At 40.7% G+C, this 25,006-nt stretch overlaps 1 protein-coding gene and 1 pseudogene across 2 annotated transcripts; both read left to right on the forward strand.

Moving 5' to 3' along the window:
* Nucleotides 1-4,898: 4,898 nt before the first annotated feature.
* Nucleotides 4,899-6,575, forward strand: LOC308306775 (trace amine-associated receptor 13c-like; the record flags this gene model as incomplete). The annotated part of the gene is made up of 2 exons (XM_080751818.1): nt 4,899-5,071; nt 5,735-6,575. The coding sequence occupies 2 exons, from the start codon at nt 4,899-4,901 to the stop codon at nt 6,573-6,575; spliced, it is 1,014 nt and encodes a 337-aa protein (XP_080607944.1).
* A 2,499-nt stretch (nt 6,576-9,074) lies between these two features.
* Nucleotides 9,075-23,715, forward strand: LOC308306776 (annotated as a pseudogene). Its single transcript has 8 exons — nt 9,075-9,247; nt 14,077-14,195; nt 14,475-14,606; nt 14,709-14,901; nt 17,529-18,172; nt 20,781-21,424; nt 22,119-22,812; nt 23,689-23,715. The product of its transcript is annotated as an uncharacterized misc_RNA (transcript).
* Nucleotides 23,716-25,006: the final 1,291 nt, after the last annotated feature.

Genomic DNA, 25,006 nt, shown 5'->3' on the forward strand with positions numbered 1-25,006 from the left:
GACACCAGACCAATACATTCTAAAGTACTCTGAAGATACAGTTTTAATTTCCCTCTTAGATAAGTCCAGTGATCCTGGACTGCACCAACACAGAGTAAATAAGGTGGTCGAATGGAGTGATAACAACTCTCTCATCATTAACACAAAAAAGACAGAAGAGATCGTTTTTGGTGCACCACAAGATACACACAGATCTCCCATTACTATTCATGGTGAACAGATCAACCAGGTATGTTCGTATACATACAGTACCTCGGAGTAGGCTAGTAATAGACCATAGGTTTCGTGAAACAGGCCCCTGGTTTGTTCCTTTGTTGTTTATGTAACATGTTTGTATATGTTTCGTATACATGGCTGACAAATTTCAGTGTGAACTGAGAATAAAGTACTATATCATATCATATATCCTTTCCCTCTACACAAAATCTCTTTGCAGATCTACAAGCTCACAACACGTCATGTTGTGGAACTTGTGGCACGTTGTAAGTTTGTAGATCAGCAATTTTCAATGAACGTTCGCTCCCAGAAATGGGGTTCATCTGGTTAAATTTGCTAGTAAATACACAGTGTTGGCTGTAGGCCTAAATTCCTGTGTATTGACTGGCAGGATGACAGAGTAGTTAGCTCATTGCTCATTGTTGGGTTACCAGCACGTGAGCGGAGTATGAAGCAAACAAGATTAGGAGAAAGCAGGATGTGCAAGCCCCCCCCCCCCAAGCCCCAGGAAGGTTGGTAAACACAGCATTAGATGGCTGTCCTAAGAGACACAGAGGTTGTGTATCTGTTGAAGTGTGACCATGGAAACTCCTCTGGTGGTTTGCTGGCAGGAGGGTAGAGAGACGTGTTACATCAGCAAAAAGTTTGACAAAAACAAATTAACTCATTTTTAATGTGTGTGTGCATGCGTGCGTGTGTGAGTGCATGCGAGCCTGTGTGTAAGCTTACATGCAGGGATTTGCATACAGGGACTGAAGCAGCTAGAAATTCAATGTATTACCTTATTTTAAAGGTCTCTGTGGGAACATCTAAACATGTCTAATATACCCAGGGAGCTAATGAGGGTTCTCATTAATTCAATGATCATAATAATTAGTCAATGCAGGAGGAGCAGGAGAATAATGAAGGCCTCTGAAAACTGATGGCAGTGGTGGAAAACGTACTCAAATGTTTAACTTAAGTAAAAGTATCAATACTGCAATATGGAAATACGAAAGTATTGGTATCAAAATATACTTACCAAAGTACCAAAAGTAAAAAGGTACCAAAAGTACCAAAAGTAAAAGTAGGCCTACAAATTGTTTGAAAATAGCAGATCTACAAGCCCACAATGCGTCGCTACAGCCTAGGTATAAAAATAGGGCTAAAGTGGTTTATGTATGTTTTATAATATAATAATTTATATCTGAAAAGTAACTAAATCCGAGATCTAGTGGAGTAGAAATGGAAATATTCAAATAAAGTACAAATACCTAAAAAATTGTTTTGTACTTGAGTAAATGTACTTAGCGGAAAACGTTTATCGGTAGGCTATTACCCAAACTAATTTGGTTGGGCAGTCTGGGCACATCCCCGGGTATTAACCGATAATATTGTGTTTGTAGCTCTGTAGTCTGTACACATGCGAAGCAATGCAAGCACCTAAATAACCATTGATAACGTGCTGGCGATAAAGTGGTCACTGCAAAAGGGAGGTGGGAGGTCTGCACATTATGCAGACTTTGAGAGCACAACAGTGACTAAAAGTGCACACTTTTAGCGATGAGAGCTGCTCATTTGATCCTCCAGGCTGTGTCTGACAACTTGATCATTTAAGTTCAAGCACAGCAACGGTTTCTTGAGCTGAAGGTTGTGTGGGTGTCAATAAACGCTCTGTGCAGGCATGGCGCCAGGATGAAGTGACTGGAGGGGGCAGTTGAAAATGGCAAGGGGGCAAAGCTTTTTAATATAGTAAAACAATATGGTTTCATTCGGCTCTTCATTGATTTAAGAACAAATAGCAATTGAAAGGCTTAATAATAAACTATGCTTGTCTGTCTGCGTCCATTTTATGCCCATATATGGAGATCTCTGTATCTGTCTGTCGGGCGGCCGAGCGTCTAGTCGGCGACCTGGCCAACTCGGGAATGATGTAAATAGGGAATGAATGCTCCGCCCTTTAATGCAAACCCCATTATACCTGTTGTCATAGGACCTGTTTTGACCATCTGTTTGCCTGTGTCCATTTATGCCCATATATGGAGACAACTGTCTGTCTGCGTCCATTTTATGCCCATATATGGAGATCTCTGTATCTGTCTGTCGGGTGGCCGAGCGTCTAGTCGGGGACCGGCCTACTCAGGAATGATGTAAATAGGGAATGAATGCCCACCTTTTAATGCAAACCCCATTATACCTGTTGTCATAGGACCTGTTTTGACCATCTGTTTGCCTGTGTCCATTTATGCCCATATATGGAGATATCTGTCTGCATCCATTTTATGCCAATATGGAGATCTCTGCAGACAAAGTGCCGGTTCCAGAAAACATTGATGTTAGACATCAGCTCCGCATACGGAGATCCCGAACCTTTCGCGCAGGTTCCGGAAAACCGCGTATCGGGTCGGGTCGAGGTTGGGCACTGCACGCAGCGGCGGGGAACGCGTGTGCCGAAGTCTGTGTAATGCAAACCCCATTACCCGTTGTCATAGGACCCGTTTTGACCATCTGTTTGCCTGTGTCCATTTATGCCCATATATGGAGATATCTGATTCTGTCTGTCTGCGTCCATTTTATGCCCATATATGGAGATCTCTGCAGACACAGTGCCAGTTCCGGAAAACCCTGATGTCAGACATCAGCTCCGCATACCGAGAATCCGAACCTTTCGTGCCGGGTTCAGGAAAATCGCGTATCGGGTCGGGTCGAGGCCTACCTGCGGTGGGGAACGCGTGTGCCGAATTTGAAGCCGGTAGGACGACCGATTCTCGAGATACGCGGATTACATACATATATATACATACTAACAGTACACACTCACAGAGATTGTTTGTTGACTCATGTGGCGCACGAGATCTGAGCTATCTGCGTGCAAAATTTTTAGTCTGTAGAACCAACCATGTGCTGTCAGGGCTCTTTCATGCAATTCGGCCCAAATTCCGAACCTTTTCACGCCGGTTCTGGAAAACCCCATATCGGGTCGGGTCGAGGCCTACCTAAGAACGTAGGCAAAGATCTGAGCTATATGCGTGCGAAACTTGGAGTCTGTAGAACCAACCATGTGCTGTCAGGGCTCTTTCATGCGATTCGGCCAATTCGGCCTTGGCTTCAATTAGTAGTCAGGATATCCTTAAAGTAGGCGTGTCACGAAAAAAACAAGGACAATCTTTGGCAATTTCTGGCTAAAATTGTTGATGACGTCACGGCGCGCCCGTACTGTACCATAGAGTTATAATGTACTGTACAATGTACATTCTCTTCCCATCACCCGCAGGGTTGCACTCGCAGCCCACAGGAAGCAACTTCCTTTGCTCGCACAGGGCTACTGGGCTATAGCACTAAAGCTAAAGCTAAAGACACGAAAATGTATATAAATCTGTGAATATAAAAATTATATTTCCACAAAAATCAGCTTGTTACATTCCCATTGTTCATGAGAATATGTTTGTTTATGTGTAATTGTTGAAATGGCAGATTCGCTAAAATTCACAGAGAGGTGAGGTTGCCTCTCGCCGGGCAGGGGGCTCTAAAAGCAGGGGGCTTGCCACCTTTTTCCGCGCCACTCCCTGTAGCGGGGCGTGTCAGCGGCACTTAAACAGAACCACACATGACACCACTTGCCATGCAACTCATGCAACTAGCAGTATAAACAAGCTACAGTTCAACTGGGTTAAACACTGTTGGTTCGACCAGTTTAACATTCACCAGGCTGGCATTCACCAGTGTCGGCAGGTTAGCATTTCACCAGGTTAGCATTCACCAGCGTCGGCAGGTTAGCATTTCACCAGGTTAGCATTCACCAGCGTCGGACTCGGCAGGTTAGCATTCACCAGCGTTAGTTTTACTGAGGTTAGGGTTAGGGTTAAGGTTAGGTTTAGGTGTATCTCCATCCCCCAGACTTTCGGCACCTCCGCGCAGCTAATCACAAGCTTCCGCTGCCTTAACCCAGTTGCTTTTTTGATGCACTCGGACTGAAAGACCTGCAAAAAACACTCTCCCGGCTGTGTATGGCTGGTGTTGGCAGCCATTTTGTTACTGCCCACAGCCCTGCAAGACAACATGGGAAACGGGCATGTCTTATGCTTCAGCATGCAAAATGCAAGTGTTGGGCTGGAACGCGCCTGAAGCGTGTGTGACCGGGCCATCAAGCTTCTCCCAGGCCTGGATAATGAGGCCCATGCGTGTCTCCCAAACTCTTCTGCCACTCCACCTTCCAATCACCAATGAGCACTGAAAACAGAGAGATACAAACAAAAAACTGCAGGCTTAACACCTTTCTGGGGATGCACACAGTGGGCACCCCCAGGGAGGCATACATTTGCAGAAAATAGCAGATCTAGTATCTCACAGCTTGTAGATCTGATATAGAGATTTGTTGTAGAGGGAAAACATTATTTAAGGATAGACTACTGGGGGAACCATGTTATACTTTAAGGGAAAAAAGAAACAAGAAATATCTGGACAATCGCACACAGTCACAGACAGACCTGTCTAGAAATGAGACCAAACAAGACGAGAAGGCAGCAAGAGGGTATTGGGGACAGGAGGAGGAGGGGTTGGTGACAGGAGGAGGAGTGATGAAACAGAGAGATTGACGCTGGGGAAGAAGAGGCACTCCAAAGAGATAAAACGCTGTGACAGAGACGTTTAGTCAGAGAGCTGCCCAGACCTCGGCAGCTTCTCTCCTCCTCGTCTCTCTGATGATGGAGATTCTCGAAAGAGACGGGCTCTGCTTTCCAGAATTCCTCAACACCTCCTGCAGGAGGCTGGTACGTCCCAGCTCTGAGGCCATCTCCCTGTACATTCTGGGGAGCGCCCTCTCTGTGCTCACAGTGGTTTTCAACCTACTGGTCATCATCTCCATCTCACATTTCAGGTGGGGGACACGAGCGAGCGGCTCTTACTGGTTCTCAGCACAGCCCATATTATTCTTTTGACAAGGGCAATTTACTTTGGTGGCACAAATGCTTTATTGTACCTCTGCTTTGCTGTATGTTAAAAAGGACAACTTTATTGGGTTCATATTTTTGATTGTAACTAGAGAAAGATGAGTGTTAAAATCTTTTCTTTTTCAGGTCTCTATCATTTGTTGTTGTTGTTTTTTTTTCTTTTTTTCATTTTAGCGATGTTGAATTCAGTGGTTGGAGGCATGTGTACAAGTGGCTAAATATGTATTTTTAGACATAATAAGCTGGAGATTTCTTTACTACTATTTACAGTAACACTACTAGTGTAAAAGTCACATCTGCCCATCAAAGATTGTGGTGCATCTTGGGAATGGGCTTATTGTATCTAAAAAGACACATTTAGCCACTTGTACTCATGGCAAAAACGATAGAAAGCAGTAAAAGAAAATATTTTAACACTTATCTTTTCTTTTCTCTGGTTACAATCTAAAATATGAACCCTTGTTGTAAAAAAAACAACGTTGTTCTTTAACCACACTGACCCTATAGCATCCTTAACCGATATATGCAAGCTTGTAGATTGTCTATTTTTGGCAAAGATATTTGTTGGAAACATTCTTATCCTTTTCCAGGCAGCTCCACACCCCGACCAACTTTGTCCTCCTCTCCCTGGCTGTCTCAGACTTCCTTGTAGGCCTCGTGGTGATGCCAGTTGAATTAATCCGTTGCATAACCTCCTGCTGGTTTCTGGGTGACATCATGTGTGATCTTTTTACCCTTTTAGTCTTAATACTTGTCTCCTCCTCGGTAGGAACCATGGTGCTCATATCTGCCGACCGTTACGTGGCTATTTGTGAACCTTTTCAGTACCCCAACAAAATCACTATAAGAAGAATTCAAATCACTGTCTGTGTCACATGGGTCTGCTCTGTTTCCTACAACATTGTGATATTGAAAACAGGGTTGAGTCGTGCAGACAGAGGCAGCACCTGTTATGGAGAGTGTAATGTGGTCTTTAACTATTTTGCAGGTGTTATCGATAGTGTTTTAACATTCATCGGTCCAGTGACTGTCATCATAATTCTGTATGGTAAAGTGTTTGTGGTGGCTGTGTCTCAGGCACGGGCCATGAAGACGCACCCATTTAGAACCGTTCAGCTCGGTACTGCAAACAAATCAGAGCTAAAAGCAGCAAGGACTCTTGGTACTGTCATACTTGTGTTTCTAATATGCTTCTGTCCGTATTTCTATCCCATCTTTGCAGGCGGGGACAATGACACAGCATTTGCTATGCCTTTTTTCCTTTGGTTGATGTATCTTAACTCCTGTATTAATCCTCTCATCTATGCCATTTTCTACCCCTGGTTTAAAAAAGCAATACAACTCATTATTACACTTCAGATACTGCGGCCTGGGTCCAGTGAGATCAACATACTGTCGATTGAAACAAAGTTCAAGTGTGTGATACAATAGGCCTATCTGTACCCATTTAAAACCTATATACTTTGATGTATTTCACACAATATGGACACTGGAGTTGTGGTTGAATTATAAATATTGTTTCAATATGCTAGTTTGAGTTTCCAATCAATGTAGCAAACCGAAGTATATTGACATGACATTCCTCTGTAAGAAAGTGTACACACACACACATACTCTGTATATCCACTCATAATTGAAAGATGTACGTTCATATTTTCTGGTAAAAGATTGTACTTTATATGTATATTTATTCATATAATATACATTATTTTAACTCATTGTGGTTAAAATAATAAGATGATTAGCTTAATGTGCAACGTTGTTTTCTCACTCAACAGTAAACAAACTAACATGAAGTGTAAGTGTATTGAGGGTATCTACACATTTCTAAAGTGGCATTTTAAGGACTTTTTAATACAGTACCTAGTCTAAAATGACAAATTAAACATTGGCCAAATTGTCAAATGTTAGAGGCAGAATTTGTGTGAAAATAGCAGATCTACATGCTCACAATGCAAGGCGTTGTGAGCATGTACAGTAGATCTGCTATTTTCACAATAGAACTGTGTTGTAATACCACAACTCTAATGCTCGTCAGGGAGGAGGGGGGGGGGGGGGGGGGGGGTATCCCCAGTTAAAATATGATTATTTTGGGGGTTACGGCCTGAGAAGGTTGAGAACCACTTGTGTAGGCTATTCCTACAATCTGTAAACATCTCGTATTATTTATTATTATTATTATTTTATCGTATAATACAAACAAATGACTTTAAAGTTGTGAGCTGTGGGTATCTATTTCTGCATTGTTTTACACTTGGGGGGAAAGTTCGAATAATCTATTCTACAATTGAGTACCTGAGACGAATAACAGTCTAAAGCTGTGTACACACTACAGATATATAGTTGAACGTTTTGCTTGGTAATTCAATGTAATCTCAATGGAAACCAGCTTTAAAGATACAGGAGACGCTCCAAACAAAGCTTTGAAAGCTTTAAAGCTGGTTTCCATTGAGATTACATTGAATTACCATGCTAAACGTTCAACTATATATCTGTAGTGTGAATGAGGCATAAGTCCATATATATTTTTTTTTTATATATATATTTTTTTGATTTACCAGACTGTAAACCACAAACTAGTCATTTGTAATCTGTTACATTGTTAATGCACTTCCCCCTCATTTGGTTCAATTGTCTGTTTTAATCTTATCTGCTCCCTTTGTCTGCTGAATATTGCTTGTACAGACTTATACTGTTGTTCCACAACCTGTTGGAGATAAACTGTTTTTCCACTTTCTATAAGTATTATGTCTTATAATTCCTAATATATATGAGTTAAGTACAGGTAAAACAATCTAATTCAACAAAATGAAGGGGAAGTGCATTAAGAGTTTAACAGATTAAAAACTTCTAGTTTGTGGTTTACAGTCTGGTAAATAAAAACAATATCTATATTCAAAATGTTTAAATATGGGCTTAGACTGTTTTTCGTCTAAGGTACTCAATTGACGGTGCATTACTATAAAGTGCATTCCATCATGAGATTGTAAAAAATGATCTACTGTAAGAAAACTACTATAGGAAAAAGTCACTTTTTACTTAAGTAAAAGTATCAATACATCAATGTAGAAGTTTTCAAATGTAAAAAATCTTTAGAAAATAGCCGATCTACAATCTTACAATGTGAGCTTGTAGATTGTCTATTTTCAAATGGCCAAAATGTTTATAGGGCTGAAGTGGTTAATGTACAATCTAGAAAAGTTGGATTTTCATCATAGCCGATGGCAGCCATATTTGATTTGGTCATTGCGCCATTCGTGGCACTATGGCGAACGAGCACCTTGGTGATTTTTCATGTCTAGGGACCCACTGACTCAGTTCAGGTGAGAAACTCCCCTAACACCAAATTGCGAGCAGGACTTTAAGCCAGGTACTGGATAAATACAGGCTGTCTGATTGCCAATGAGGCCCATGCGTGTCTCCCAAACTCTTCTGCCGCTCCACCTTCCAATCATCAATGAGCACTGAAAACAGAGAGATACAAACAAAAAACTGCAGGCTTAACACCTTTCTCAGTGGGCACCCCCAGGGAGGCATACATTTGCAGAAAATAGCAGATCTAGTATCTCACAGCTTGTAGATCTGATATAGAGATTTGTTGTAGAGGGAAAACATTATTTAAGGATAGACTACTGGGGGAACCGGTCCCATGTTATACTTTAAGGGAAAAAAGAAACAAGAAATATCTGGACAATCGCACAGTCACAGACAGACCTGTCTAGAAATGAGACCAAACAAGACGAGAAGGCAGCAAGAGGGTATTGGGGACAGGAGGAGGAGGGGTTGGTGACAGGAGGAGGAGTGATGAAACAGAGAGATTGACGCTGGGGAAGAAGAGGCACTCCAAAGAGATAAAACGCTGTGACAGAGACGTTTAGTCAGAGAGCTGCCCAGACCTCGGCAGCTTCTCACCTCCTCGTCTCTCTGATGATGGATATTCTCGAAAGAGACGGGCTCTGCTTTCCAGAATTCCTCAACACCTCCTGCAGGAGGCTGGTACGTCCCAGCTCTGAGGCCATCTCCCTGTACATTCTGGGGAGCGCCCTCTCTGTGCTCACAGTGGTTTTAAACCTACTGGTCATCATCTCCATCTCACATTTCAGGTGGGGGACACAAGCGAGCGGCTCTTACTGGTTCTCAGCACAGCCCATATTATTCTTTTGACAAGGGCAATTTACTTTGGTGGCACAAATGCTTTATTGTACCTCTGCTTTGCTGTATGTTAAAAAGGACAACTTTATTGGGTTCATATTTTTGATTGTAACTAGAGAAAGATGAGTGTTAAAATCTTTTCTTTTTCAGATCGTTTTTTTTTTTTTTTTTTTTTTTTTAGCGATGTTGAATTCAGTGGTTGGAGGCATGTGTACTGTACAAGTGGCTAAATATGTATTTTTAGACATAATAATCTGGAGATTTCTTTACTACTATTTACAGTAACACTACTAGTGTAAAAGTCACATCTGCCCATCAAAGATTGTGGTGCATCTTGGGAATGGGCTTATTGTATCTAAAAAGACACATTTAGCCACTTGTACTCATGGCAAAAACGATAGAAAGCAGTAAAAGAAAATATTTTAACACTTATCTTTTCTTTTCTCTAGTTACAATCTAAAATATGAACCCTTGTTGTAAAAAAACAACGTTGTCCTTTAACCACACTGACCCTATAGCATCCTTAACCGATTTATGCAAGCTTGTAGATTGTCTATTTTTGGCAAAGATATTTGTTGGAAACATTCTTATCCTTTTCCAGGCAGCTCCACACCCCGACCAACTTTGTCCTCCTCTCCCTGGCTGTCTCAGACTTCCTTGTAGGCCTCGTGGTGATGCCAGTTGAATTAATCCGTTGCATAACCTCCTGCTGGTTTCTGGGTGACATCATGTGTGATCTTTTTTCCCTTTTGGTCTTAATACTTGTCTCCTCCTCGGTAGGAACCATGGTGCTCATATCTGCCGACCGTTACGTGGCTATTTGTGAACCTTTTCAGTACCCCAACAAAATCACTATAAGAAGAATTCAAATCACTGTCTGTGTCACATGGGTCTGCTCTGTTTCCTACAACATTGTGATATTGAAAACAGGGTTGAGTCGTGCAGACAGAGGCAGCACCTGTTATGGAGAGTGTAATGTGGTCTTTAACTATTTTGCAGGTGTTATCGATAGTGTTTTAACATTCATCGGTCCAGTGACTGTCATCATAATTCTGTATGGTAAAGTGTTTGTGGTGGCTGTGTCTCAGGCACGGGCCATGAAGACGCACCCATTTAGAACCGTTCAGCTCGGTACTGCAAACAAATCAGAGCTAAAAGCAGCAAGGACTCTTGGTACTGTCATACTTGTGTTTCTAATATGCTTCTGTCCGTATTTCTATCCCATCTTTGCAGGCGGGGACAATGACACAGCATTTGCTATGCCTTTTTTCCTTTGGTTGATGTATCTTAACTCCTGTATTAATCCTCTCATCTATGCCATTTTCTACCCCTGGTTTAAAAAAGCAATACAACTCATTATTACACTTCAGATACTGCGGCCTGGGTCCAGTGAGATCAACATACTGTCGATTGAAACAAAGTTCAAGTGTGTGATACAATAGGCCTATCTGTACCCATTTAAAACCTATATACTTTGATGTATTTCACACAATATGGACACTGGAGTTGTGGTTGAATTATAAATATTGTTTCAATATGCTAGTTTGAGTTTCCAATCAATGTAGCAAACCGAAGTATATTGACATGACATTCCTCTGTAAGAAAGTGTACACACACACACATACTCTGTATATCCACTCATAATTGAAAGATGTACGTTCATATTTTCTGGTAAAAGATTGTACTTTATATGTATATTTATTCATATAATATACATTATTTTAACTCATTGTGGTTCTCAACCTGTGGGTCGGGACCCCCAGGAGGGTCCCCAAATTATTTTGGAGGGTCCCCAGATGATTAGCTTAATGTGCAACGTTGTTTTCTCACTCAACAGTAAACAAACTAACATGAAGTGTAAGTGTATTGAGGGTATCTACACATTTCTAAAGTGGCATTTTAAGGACTTTTTAATACAGTACCTAGTCTAAAATGACAAATTAAACATTGGCCAAATTGTCAAATGTTAGAGGCAGAATTTGTGTGAAAATAGCAGTGCAAGGCGTTGTGAGCATGTAGAGTAGATCTGCTATTTTCACAATAGAACTGTGTTGTAATACCACAACTCTAATGCTCGTCAGGGAGGGGGGGGGGGGGGGGTATCCCCAGTTAAAATATGATTATTTTGGGGGTTACGTCCTGAGAAGGTTGAGAACCACTTGTGTAGGCTATTCCTACAATCTGTAAACATCTCGTATTATTTATTATTATTATTATTTTATCGTATAATACAAACAAATGACTTTAAAGTTGTGAGCTGTGGGTATCTATTTCTGCATTGTTTTACACTTGGGGGGAAAGTTCGAATAATCTATTCTACAATTGAGTACCTGAGACGAATAACAGTCTAAAGCTGTGTACACACTACAGATATATAGTTGAACGTTTTGCTTGGTAATTCAATGTAATCTCAATGGAAACCAGCTTTAAAGATACAGGAGACGCTCCAAACAAAGCTTTGAAAGCTTTAAAGCTGGTTTCCATTGAGATTACATTGAATTACCATGCTAAACGTTCAACTATATATCTGTAGTGTGAATGAGGCATAAGTCCATATATATATTTTTTTATATATATATATTTTTTTGATTTACCAGACTGTAAACCACAAACTAGTCATTTTTAATCTGTTACATTGTTAATGCACTTCCCCCTCATTTGGTTCAATTGTCTGTTTTAATCTTATCTGCTCCCTTTGTCTGCTGAATATTGCTTGTACAGACTTATACTGTTGTTCCACAACCTGTTGGAGATAAACTGTTTTTCCACTTTCTATAAGTATTATGTCTTATAATTCCTAATATATATGAGTTAAGTAAAACAATCTAATTCAACAAAATGAAGGGGAAGTGCATTAAGAATTTAACAGATTAAAAACTTCTAGTTTGTGGTTTACAGTCTGGTAAATAAAAACAATATCTATATTCAAAATGTTTAAATATGGGCTTAGACTGTTTTTCGTCTAAGGTACTCAATTGACGGTGCATTACTATAAAGTGCATTCCATCATGAGATTGTAAAAAATGATCTACTGTAAGAAAACTACTATAGGAAAAAGTCACTTTTTACTTAAGTAAAAGTATCAATACATCAATGTAGAAGTTTTCAAATGTAAAAAATCTTTAGAAAATAGCCGATCTACAATCTTACAATGTGAGCTTGTAGATTGTCTATTTTCAAATGGCCAAAATGTTTATAGGGCTGAAGTGGTTAATGTACAATCTAGAAAAGTTGGATTTTCATCATAGCCGATGGCAGCCATATTTGATTTGGTCATTGCGCCATTCGTGGCACTATGGCGAACGAGCACCTTGGTGATTTTTCATGTCTAGGGACCCACTGACTCAGTTCAGGTGAGAAACTCCCCTAACACCAAATTGCGAGCAGGACTTTAAGCCAGGTACTGGATAAATACAGGCTGTCTGATTGCCAATGAGGCCCATGCGTGTCTCCCAAACTCTTCTGCCGCTCCACCTTCCAATCATCAATGAGCACTGAAAACAGAGAGATACAAACAAAAAACTGCAGGCTTAACACCTTTCTCAGTGGGCACCCCCAGGGAGGCATACATTTGCAGAAAATAGCAGATCTAGTATCTCACAGCTTGTAGATCTGATATAGAGATTTGTTGTAGAGGGAAAACATTATTTAAGGATAGACTAGGGGAACCGGTCCCATGTTATACTTTAAGGGAAAAAAGAAACAAGAAATATCTGGACAATCGCACAGTCACAGACAGACCTGTCTAGAAATGAGACCAAACAAGACGAGAAGGCAGCAAGAGGGTATTGGGGACAGGAGGAGGAGGGGTTGGTGACAGGAGGAGGAGTGATGAAACAGAGAGATTGACGCTGGGGAAGAAGAGGCACTCCAAAGAGATAAAACGCTGTGACAGAGACGTTTAGTCAGAGAGCTGCCCAGACCTCGGCAGCTTCTCACCTCCTCGTCTCTCTGATGATGGAGATTCTCGAAAGAGACGGGCTCTGCTTTCCAGAATTCCTCAACACCTCCTGCAGGAGGCTGGTACGTCCCAGCTCTGAGGCCATCTCCCTGTACATTCTGGGGAGCGCCCTCTCTGTGCTCACAGTGGTTTTAAACCTACTGGTCATCATCTCCATCTCACATTTCAGGTGGGGGACACAAGCGAGCGGCTCTTACTGGTTCTCAGCACAGCCCATATTATTCTTTTGACAAGGGCAATTTACTTTGGTGGCACAAATGCTTTATTGTACCTCTGCTTTGCTGTATGTTAAAAAGGACAACTTTATTGGGTTCATATTTTTGATTGTAACTAGAGAAAGATGAGTGTTAAAATCTTTTCTTTTTCAGATCGTTTTTTTTTTTTTTTTTTTTTTTTAGCGATGTTGAATTCAGTGGTTGGAGGCATGTGTACTGTACAAGTGGCTAAATATGTATTTTTAGACATAATAATCTGGAGATTTCTTTACTACTATTTACAGTAACACTACTAGTGTAAAAGTCACATCTGCCCATCAAAGATTGTGGTGCATCTTGGGAATGGGCTTATTGTATCTAAAAAGACACATTTAGCCACTTGTACTCATGGCAAAAACGATAGAAAGCAGTAAAAGAAAATATTTTAACACTTATCTTTTCTTTTCTCTAGTTACAATCTAAAATATGAACCCTTGTTGTAAAAAAAACAACGTTGTTCTTTAACCACACTGACCCTATAGCATCCTTAACCGATATATGCAAGCTTGTAGATTGTCTATTTTTGGCAAAGATATTTGTTGGAAACATTCTTATCCTTTTCCAGGCAGCTCCACACCCCGACCAACTTTGTCCTCCTCTCCCTGGCTGTCTCAGACTTCCTTGTAGGCCTCGTGGTGATGCCAGTTGAATTAATCCGTTGCATAACCTCCTGCTGGTTTCTGGGTGACATCATGTGTGATCTTTTTACCCTTTTAGTCTTAATACTTGTCTCCTCCTCTGTAGGAACCATGGTGCTCATATCTGCCGACCGTTACGTGGCTATTTGTGAACCTTTTCAGTACCCCAACAAAATCACTATAAGAAGAATTCAAATCACTGTCTGTGTCACATGGGTCTGCTCTGTTTCCTACAACATTGTGATATTGAAAACAGGGTTGAGTCGTGCAGACAGAGGCAGCACCTGTTATGGAGAGTGTAATGTGGTCTTTAACTATTTTGCAGGTGTTATCGATAGTGTTTTAACATTCATCGGTCCAGTGACTGTCATCATAATTCTGTATGGTAAAGTGTTTGTGGTGGCTGTGTCTCAGGCACGGGCCATGAAGACGCACCCATTTAGAACCGTTCAGCTCGGTACTGCAAACAAATCAGAGCTAAAAGCAGCAAGGACTCTTGGTACTGTCATACTTGTGTTTCTAATATGCTTCTGTCCGTATTTCTATCCCATCTTTGCAGGCGGGGACAATGACACAGCATTTGCTATGCCTTTTTTCCTTTGGTTGATGTATCTTAACTCCTGTATTAATCCTCTCATCTATGCCATTTTCTACCCCTGGTTTAAAAAAGCAATACAACTCATTATTACACTTCAGATACTGCGGCCTGGGTCCAGTGAGATCAACATACTGTCGATTGAAACAAAGTTCAAGTGTGTGATACAATAGGCCTATCTGTACCCATTTAAAACCTATATACTTTGATGTATTTCACACAATATGGACACTGGAGTTGTGGTTGAATTATAAATATTGTTTCAATATGCTAGTTTGAGTTTCCAATCAATGTAGCAAACCGAAGTATATTGACATGACATTCCTCTGTAAGAAAGTGTACACACACACACATACTCTGTATATCCACTCATAATTGAAAGATGTACGTTCATATTTTCTGGTAAAAGATTGTACTTTATATGTATATTTATTCATATAATATACATTATTTTAACTCATTGTGGTTCTCAACCTGTGGGTCGGGACCCCCAGGAGGGTCCCCAAATTATTTTGGAGGGTCCCCAGATGATTAGCTTAATGTGCAACGTTGTTTTCTCACTCAACAGTAAACAAACTAACATGAAGTGTAAGTGTATTGAGGGTATCTACACATTTCTAAAGTGGCATTTTAAGGACTTTTTAATACAGTACCTAGTCTAAAATGACAAATTAAACATTGTCCAAATTGTCAAATGTTAGAGGCAGAATTTGTGTGAAAATAGCAGATCTACATGCTCACAATGCAAGGCGTTGTGAGCATGTACAGTAGATCTGCTATTTTCACAATAGAACTGTGTTGTAATACCACAACTCTAATGCTCGTCAGGGAGGGGGGGGGGGGGGGTATCCCCAGTTAAAATATGATTATTTTGGGGGTTACGGCCTGAGAAGGTTGAGAACCACTTGTGTAGGCTATTCCTACAATCTGTAAACATCTCGTATTATTTATTATTATTTTATCGTATAATACAAACAAATGACTTTAAAGTTGTGAGCTGTGGGTATCTATTTCTGCATTGTTTTACACTTGGGGGGAAAGTTCGAATAATCTATTCTACAATTGAGTACCTGAGACGAATAACAGTCTAAAGCTGTGTACACACTACAGATATATAGTTGAACGTTTTGCTTGGTAATTCAATGTAATCTCAATGGAAACCAGCTTTAAAGATACAGGAGACGCTCCAAACAAAGCTTTGAAAGCTTTAAAGCTGGTTTCCATTGAGATTACATTGAATTACCATGCTAAACGTTCAACTATATATCTGTAGTGTGAATGAGGCATAAGTCCATATATATATATTTTTTTTAATATATATATTTTTTTGATTTACCAGACTGTAAACCACAAACTAGTCATTTGTAATCTGTTACATTGTTAATGCACTTCCCCCTCATTGGGTTCAATTGTCTGTTTTAATCTTATCTGCTCCCTTTGTCTGCTGAATATTGCTTGTACAGACTTATACTGTTGTTCCACAACCTGTTGGAGATAAACTGTTTTTCCACTTTCTATAAGTATTATGTCTTATAATTCCTAATATATATGAGTTAAGTACAGGTAAAACAATCTAATTCAACAAAATGAAGGGGAAGTGCATTAAGAATTTAACAGATTAAAAACTTCTAGTTTGTGGTTTACAGTCTGGTAAATAAAAACAATATCTATATTCAAAATGTTTAAATATGGGCTTAGACTGTTTTTCGTCTCAGGTACTCAATTGACGGTGCATTACTATAAAGTGCATTCCATCATGAGATTGTAAAAAATGATCTACTGTAAGAAAACTACTATAGGAAAAAGTCACTTTTTACTTAAGTAAAAGTATCAATACATCAATGTAGAAGTTTTCAAATGTAAAAAATCTTTAGAAAATAGCCGATCTACAATCTTACAATGTGAGCTTGTAGATTGTCTATTTTCAAATGGTCAAAATGTATATAGGGCTGAAGTGGTTAATGTACAATACGTTTTGTAATAATAATCAAAATCTACAAAGTAACTAACTAAAGTTTTCAAATAATTGTAGTGGATTATCTTTCTCTGAGATGTAGAGTAGAAGTAAAAGTATATACAATTGGAAATACTCCAGTAAAGTAAAAGTACCTCAAAATTGTACTTACAGTAAGTAGAGTACTTGAGTAAATGTACAGCTGAATTCTAACTGTGCCACATTGTACATATATGTTATTGTATACTATAGTCTACTCTATGGTCATTCACCATAATAGGTTTTAAACTGTAATACTAACTATACAGCATTACTCACCTTACCTGTATTGTAACTTTTAAAATGTCCTCATATAGGCTATTATATTTTGCATTATATTGGACATTACTATTATCATTAGAATAAGGAGTCTTGAATACTATTAAGACACTGGGGGTTTCTTTAAGATGATACTCTATGTCAGGATTGTACAATGCTGAAGTAACTGAAACTTTCTCTGATACTTCCTTCGGGTTAAGCCGAGAGTTTTGTCATGTCAAGAAACATCTACGGATGATTATTGTATCTAGAAAATATGTGTATCTAAAAAGACATATTTAGCCACTTGTACTCATGGCAAAAACGATAGAAAGCAGTAAAAGAAAAGATTTTAACACTTATCTTTTCTTTTCTCTAGTTACAATCTAAAATATGAACCCTTGTTGTAAAAAAACAAAGTTGTCCTTTAACCACACTGACCCTATAGCATCCTTAACCGATATATGCAAGCTTGTAGATTGTCTCTATTTTTGTCAAAGATATTTGTTGGAAACATTCTTATCCTTTTCCAGGCAGCTCCACACCCCGACCAACTTTGTCCTCCTCTCCCTGGCTGTCTCAGACTTCCTTGTAGGCCTCGTGGTGATGCCAGTTGAATTAATCCGTTGCATAACCTCCTGCTGGTTTCTGGGTGACATCATGTGTGATCTTTTTTCCCTTTTTGTCTTGTCTCCTCCTCTGTAGGAACCATGGTGCTCATATCGGCCGACCGTTACGTGGCTATTTGTGAACCTTTTCAGTACCCCAACAAAATCACTATAAGAAGAATTCAAATCACTGTCTGTGTCACATGGGTCTGCTCTGTTTCCTACAGCATTGTGATATTGAAAACAGGGTTGAGTCGTGCAGGCAGTGGCAGCACCTGTTATGGAGAGTGTAATGTGGTCTTTAACTTTCTTGCAGGTGTTATCGATAGTGTTTTAACATTCATCGGTCCAGTGACTGTCATCATAATTCTGTATGGTAAAGTGTTTGTGGTGGCTGTGTCTCAGGCACGGGCCATGAAGACGCACCCATTTAGAACCGTTCAGCTCGGTACTGCAAACAAATCAGAGCTAAAAGCAGCAAGGACTCTCGGTACTGTCATACTTGTGTTTCTAATATGCTTCTGTCCGTATTTCTATCCCATCTTTGCAGGCGGGGACAACGACACAGCGTTTGCTTTGCCTTTTTTCCTTTGGTTGATGTATCTTAACTCCTGTATGAATCCTCTCATCTATGCCATTTTCTACCCCTGGTTTAAAAAAGCAATACAACTCATTATTACACTTCAGATACTGCGGCCTGGGTCCAGTGAGATCAACATACTGTCGATTGAAACGAAGTTCAAGTGTGTGATACAATAGGCCTATCTGTGTTGTGCCCTGCTCTGTCCATCAGTGCCCCCGTTCGTTTTCCCCTTTCACCTGACTCTTTTTTGACTTGATTGGTTGGACACTTGTTACCGCACAGCTGTGTATTGTTTCAGTTGATTGTGTTTGTGATTGCTACTTAAGTTAACCAGAGTGAATCACACTTCGCTCGTGCATTCTCACGTTAAGACTGTGTTTTCTCTCTCTCCGTCGACCGCCTCTTGTTTGGACTTGTGCCGTTTGAACTCTCTCCTGGCTCTCTGGGTTCCACCTGTTCGTTTTGCCCTGCGAGGCTTTTTGTTCACCCGTTCTATTTTTCACTGCCCTGTGAGGAGTACCTTTGTTATTTTCCCACTACGTTTGTTTCCGTACATGCTCGCGTTGTGAGCATGTACAGTAGATCTGCTATTTTCACAATAGAACTGTGTTGTAATACCACAACTCTAATGCTCGTCAGGGAGGGGGGGGGGGGGGTATCCCCAGTTAAAATATGATTATTTTGGGGGTTACGGCCTGAGAAGGTTGAGAACCACTTGTGTAGGCTATTCCTACAATCTGTAAACATCTCGTATTATTTATTATTATTTTATCGTATAATACAAACAAATGACTTTAAAGTTGTGAGCTGTGGGTATCTATTTCTGCATTGTTTTACACTTGGGGGGAAAGTTCGAATAATCTATTCTACAATTGAGTACCTGAGACGAATAACAGTCTAAAGCTGTGTACACACTACAGATATATAGTTGAACGTTTTGCTTGGTAATTCAATGTAATCTCAATGGAAACCAGCTTTAAAGATACAGGAGACGCTCCAAACAAAGCTTTGAAAGCTTTAAAGCTGGTTTCCATTGAGATTACATTGAATTACCATGCTAAACGTTCAACTATATATCTGTAGTGTGAATGAGGCATAAGTCCATATATATATATTTTTTTTAATATATATATTTTTTTGATTTACCAGACTGTAAACCACAAACTAGTCATTTGTAATCTGTTACATTGTTAATGCACTTCCCCCTCATTGGGTTCAATTGTCTGTTTTAATCTTATCTGCTCCCTTTGTCTGCTGAATATTGCTTGTACAGACTTATACTGTTGTTCCACAACCTGTTGGAGATAAACTGTTTTTCCACTTTCTATAAGTATTATGTCTTATAATTCCTAATATATATGAGTTAAGTACAGGTAAAACAATCTAATTCAACAAAATGAAGGGGAAGTGCATTAAGAATTTAACAGATTAAAAACTTCTAGTTTGTGGTTTACAGTCTGGTAAATAAAAACAATATCTATATTCAAAATGTTTAAATATGGGCTTAGACTGTTTTTCGTCTCAGGTACTCAATTGACGGTGCATTACTATAAAGTGCATTCCATCATGAGATTGTAAAAAATGATCTACTGTAAGAAAACTACTATAGGAAAAAGTCACTTTTTACTTAAGTAAAAGTATCAATACATCAATGTAGAAGTTTTCAAATGTAAAAAATCTTTAGAAAATAGCCGATCTACAATCTTACAATGTGAGCTTGTAGATTGTCTATTTTCAAATGGTCAAAATGTATATAGGGCTGAAGTGGTTAATGTACAATACGTTTTGTAATAATAATCAAAATCTACAAAGTAACTAACTAAAGTTTTCAAATAATTGTAGTGGATTATCTTTCTCTGAGATGTAGAGTAGAAGTAAAAGTATATACAATTGGAAATACTCCAGTAAAGTAAAAGTACCTCAAAATTGTACTTACAGTAAGTAGAGTACTTGAGTAAATGTACAGCTGAATTCTAACTGTGCCACATTGTACATATATGTTATTGTATACTATAGTCTACTCTATGGTCATTCACCATAATAGGTTTTAAACTGTAATACTAACTATACAGCATTACTCACCTTACCTGTATTGTAACTTTTAAAATGTCCTCATATAGGCTATTATATTTTGCATTATATTGGACATTACTATTATCATTAGAATAAGGAGTCTTGAATACTATTAAGACACTGGGGGTTTCTTTAAGATGATACTCTATGTCAGGATTGTACAATGCTGAAGTAACTGAAACTTTCTCTGATACTTCCTTCGGGTTAAGCCGAGAGTTTTGTCATGTCAAGAAACATCTACGGATGATTATTGTATCTAGAAAATATGTGTATCTAAAAAGACATATTTAGCCACTTGTACTCATGGCAAAAACGATAGAAAGCAGTAAAAGAAAAGATTTTAACACTTATCTTTTCTTTTCTCTAGTTACAATCTAAAATATGAACCCTTGTTGTAAAAAAACAAAGTTGTCCTTTAACCACACTGACCCTATAGCATCCTTAACCGATATATGCAAGCTTGTAGATTGTCTCTATTTTTGTCAAAGATATTTGTTGGAAACATTCTTATCCTTTTCCAGGCAGCTCCACACCCCGACCAACTTTGTCCTCCTCTCCCTGGCTGTCTCAGACTTCCTTGTAGGCCTCGTGGTGATGCCAGTTGAATTAATCCGTTGCATAACCTCCTGCTGGTTTCTGGGTGACATCATGTGTGATCTTTTTTCCCTTTTTGTCTTGTCTCCTCCTCTGTAGGAACCATGGTGCTCATATCGGCCGACCGTTACGTGGCTATTTGTGAACCTTTTCAGTACCCCAACAAAATCACTATAAGAAGAATTCAAATCACTGTCTGTGTCACATGGGTCTGCTCTGTTTCCTACAGCATTGTGATATTGAAAACAGGGTTGAGTCGTGCAGGCAGTGGCAGCACCTGTTATGGAGAGTGTAATGTGGTCTTTAACTTTCTTGCAGGTGTTATCGATAGTGTTTTAACATTCATCGGTCCAGTGACTGTCATCATAATTCTGTATGGTAAAGTGTTTGTGGTGGCTGTGTCTCAGGCACGGGCCATGAAGACGCACCCATTTAGAACCGTTCAGCTCGGTACTGCAAACAAATCAGAGCTAAAAGCAGCAAGGACTCTCGGTACTGTCATACTTGTGTTTCTAATATGCTTCTGTCCGTATTTCTATCCCATCTTTGCAGGCGGGGACAACGACACAGCGTTTGCTTTGCCTTTTTTCCTTTGGTTGATGTATCTTAACTCCTGTATGAATCCTCTCATCTATGCCATTTTCTACCCCTGGTTTAAAAAAGCAATACAACTCATTATTACACTTCAGATACTGCGGCCTGGGTCCAGTGAGATCAACATACTGTCGATTGAAACGAAGTTCAAGTGTGTGATACAATAGGCCTATCTGTGTTGTGCCCTGCTCTGTCCATCAGTGCCCCCGTTCGTTTTCCCCTTTCACCTGACTCTTTTTTGACTTGATTGGTTGGACACTTGTTACCGCACAGCTGTGTATTGTTTCAGTTGATTGTGTTTGTGATTGCTACTTAAGTTAACCAGAGTGAATCACACTTCGCTCGTGCATTCTCACGTTAAGACTGTGTTTTCTCTCTCTCCGTCGACCGCCTCTTGTTTGGACTTGTGCCGTTTGAACTCTCTCCTGGCTCTCTGGGTTCCACCTGTTCGTTTTGCCCTGCGAGGCTTTTTGTTCACCCGTTCTATTTTTCACTGCCCTGTGAGGAGTACCTTTGTTATTTTCCCACTACGTTTGTTTCCGTAAGTTTACAAACTATTCTTGTGTACTTTGTGTACTGAGTTTCAGTAAAGTTTGTTTGTTGCCACCAGTTCCTCCTCCGCATCATAATTCTGCGCTCATTCTAAGCCTCTGGGTTCTCAAGCTTAACAGAATGCACGAGCCTACAGCAGATAGTGTGGAGGGTGATTCAGGTGTGCTTGAGTCTCACGGAAAGCGGTTAAACGACATTTTGGCGAGCGTCCTCTACTTAACGGACCGTGTGGAGAAGCTCGAGAAGAATGTCGCCGGCCAGATTTTTATGGAGAACCGTCTCCGCAGAATGGAGGCGGTGTCCTCCAAAGGTTCTTTGGGGGAAGTGGCGGAGAAGCGAGAGGGGGGAGTCGGTCTCCTACATGAGGTCGGCTCTCTGAAGACCTCTCTTCGGCGTTGGGCTTCCGAGTCCAACGTCTCCCGTGACGTGCGTCCCAAGCATCGCTCCGCCGGATCGGAGAACTCCTGCCCGTCTCTGTCCCAGCATCGTCGCCGCCGAGCCGAGAAGAAGGCTCCCCCAGTCGAGTCCTCGACCCCAACCCCCCCGTCGTCCGATGAAGAGTTTCAGTCGGCGCAGCGGGGAACCCGACCCCGGACCCCGGTGCCTAGCCGTTCCACCCGACCCCGGACCCCGGTGCCTACCCGTTCCCGTGAGTTTCCCGTTCCTGAGGTGGTCCGGTACGAGCCAGGTTGGGAGCCACGGCCTGGCGAGAGGCGCCAGCCCTTTGAGGAGAGAGAGCGGCGCATGAGGCAAGGCTGTTGTCTCTACTGTGGCCTTAAGGGCCATTTCATTAATAAGTGTCCTACGAGGCCTGTAAGGCCCAAACTTTAGTTCAGTGTTTTCCTCCCGCTGCCTTCAGTTTACTAGTCTAGTGTTCCAGCTGTGCTGTGTTTTTTTTTCTTCTTTTTTTTCTAGTAGTCTCGCTGCCGGCTCTGTGAGACCGTGTTTTCTGTTCTGTAGCTAATTCTTTTTCTAGCGTTCCAGCTCTTTGGTAGCTGTGTTTTGTGTTCTCCCCGTTACCGGCTCTGTGAGCTGTAGTTTTTAGTTTTTTGGTCAGCTTTTGCTGGTTTTAGCTCCTTCCCGTTTTACCTTTTTTTATTTTGATCCCAGCTGCTTATTCTGTTTGTTTTTTTCTCCCCCTGTTGTGTTTTTTATTTTTGGGTTCTTGTCTCACTTTTTTTTATTTTTTTTGCCTCCTCCTGTAATTCCTGTGTGTATGAGTGTGTGAGTTTGTGTGTGTTTGAGGTTTGGTCCGTTTTGGACTACTTGTGTGAGTGTTTCCTGTCCTGCTCATCTTCAAGACCCACCCTCCCTCCCCCCAGTCAGCTGTGACGAGGTGCCTTGAGGCCAGGTTGGCGTATTGCCCAGATGGAGCCCGGGACCCTCTACGTTGGAGGGTCTGCTGTGTATGCTGTTTCCTGCTGCTGCTTCTCTGCACTCAAGACTCGCTGTTGTTCCGGTACGTCTCTCTGGTGGGCCTCGTTATGGTCTCCGGTCCCTCGGGGGCTCTTTGTTCCGGTCCCACCCCGCCTCTGTGTGTGGGGGTTTTTCCCGCTCCGTCAGGGGCCCGGCCGTTCGGTGGTGGTCCACCGGTGCTGTTCCTGTCCCCTTGTTTCCTGACTGGTTGACAAGAGTGCTCTCCAGGTCCCCCTCTGCCCTCTACGTCTCTTCCCCTCGTCTACCCTGAAGACGCCCCTGCCCCTGTCCCCGCCCTGAAGATGTTTTGTCCCCTTTCGTTTTTGCTGACCTCTCCCCTCCCTGTTCCACGTTGGGACGCCTGGTAGTCGTCCCTTGGGAGGGGGGGTACGGTTGTGCCCTGCTCTGTCCATCAGCGCCCCCGTTCGTTTTCCCCTTTCACCTGACTCTTTTTTTACTTGATTGGTTGGACACTTGTTACCGCACAGCTGTGTATTGTTTCTGTTGATTGTGTTTGTGCTTGCTACTTAAGTTGCCCAAAGCGAATCACACTTCGCTCGTGCATTGCTCACGTTAAGACTGTGTTTTCTCTCTCTCCGTCGACCGCTTCTTGTTTGAACTCTCTCCTGGCTCCCTGGTTTGCCCTGCGAGGCCACTCATAATTGAAAGATGTACGTTTATATTTTCTGGTAAAAGATTGTACTTTATATGTATATTTATTCATACAATATACATTATTTTAACTCATTGTGGTTCTCAACCTGTGGGTCGGTCCCCAAATTATTTTGGAGGGTCCCCAGATGATTAGCTTAATGTGCAACGTTGTTTTCTCACTCAACAGTAAACAAACCAACAAAGTGTAAGTGTATTGAGGGTATCTACACATTTCTAAAGTGGCAATTTAATTTAAGGACTTTTTAATACAGTACCTAGTCTAAAATGACAAATTAAACATTGGCCTAATTGTCAAATATTAGAGGCAGAATTTGTGTGAAAATAGCAGATCTACATGCTCACAACGCCTCACAATGCAAGTCCTTGTGAGTATGTAGATCTGCTATTTTCACAAAAGAACTGTGTTGTAATACCGCAACTCTAATGCTCGTCAGGGAGGGGAGGGGGGGGGGGATTATTTTGGGGGTTGCGGACTGAGAAGGTTGAGAACCACTTGTGTAGGCTATTCCTACAATCTGTAAACATCTCGTATTATTTATTATTATTATTTTATCGTATCATACAAACAAATGACTTTAAAGTTGTGAGCTGTGGGTATCTATTTCTGTGTTGTTTTACACTTGAGGGGGAAAGTGCGAATAATCTATTCTACAATTGACGGTGCATTGCTATAAAGTGCATTCCGTCAAAAGATTGTAAAAAATGATCTACTGTAAGAAAACTACTATAGTAAAAAGTGACTTTTTACTTAAAGGGCCCTTCACCTCTGGGGACAACCCTATCTTATTTTATTGGGTCGGGTTGTCCCAGAGGTGAAGTGGCCCTTTAAGTAAAAGTATCAATGTAGAAGTTTTCAAATGTAAAAAATCTTTACAAAATAGCCGATCTACAATCTTACAATGCGAGTTTGTAGATT

Source organism: Nannobrachium achirus, assembly GCF_963921795.1.
Source record: "Nannobrachium achirus genome assembly, chromosome: 21".
In the NCBI taxonomy this organism is placed as follows: Eukaryota; Metazoa; Chordata; class Actinopteri; order Myctophiformes; family Myctophidae; genus Nannobrachium; species Nannobrachium achirus.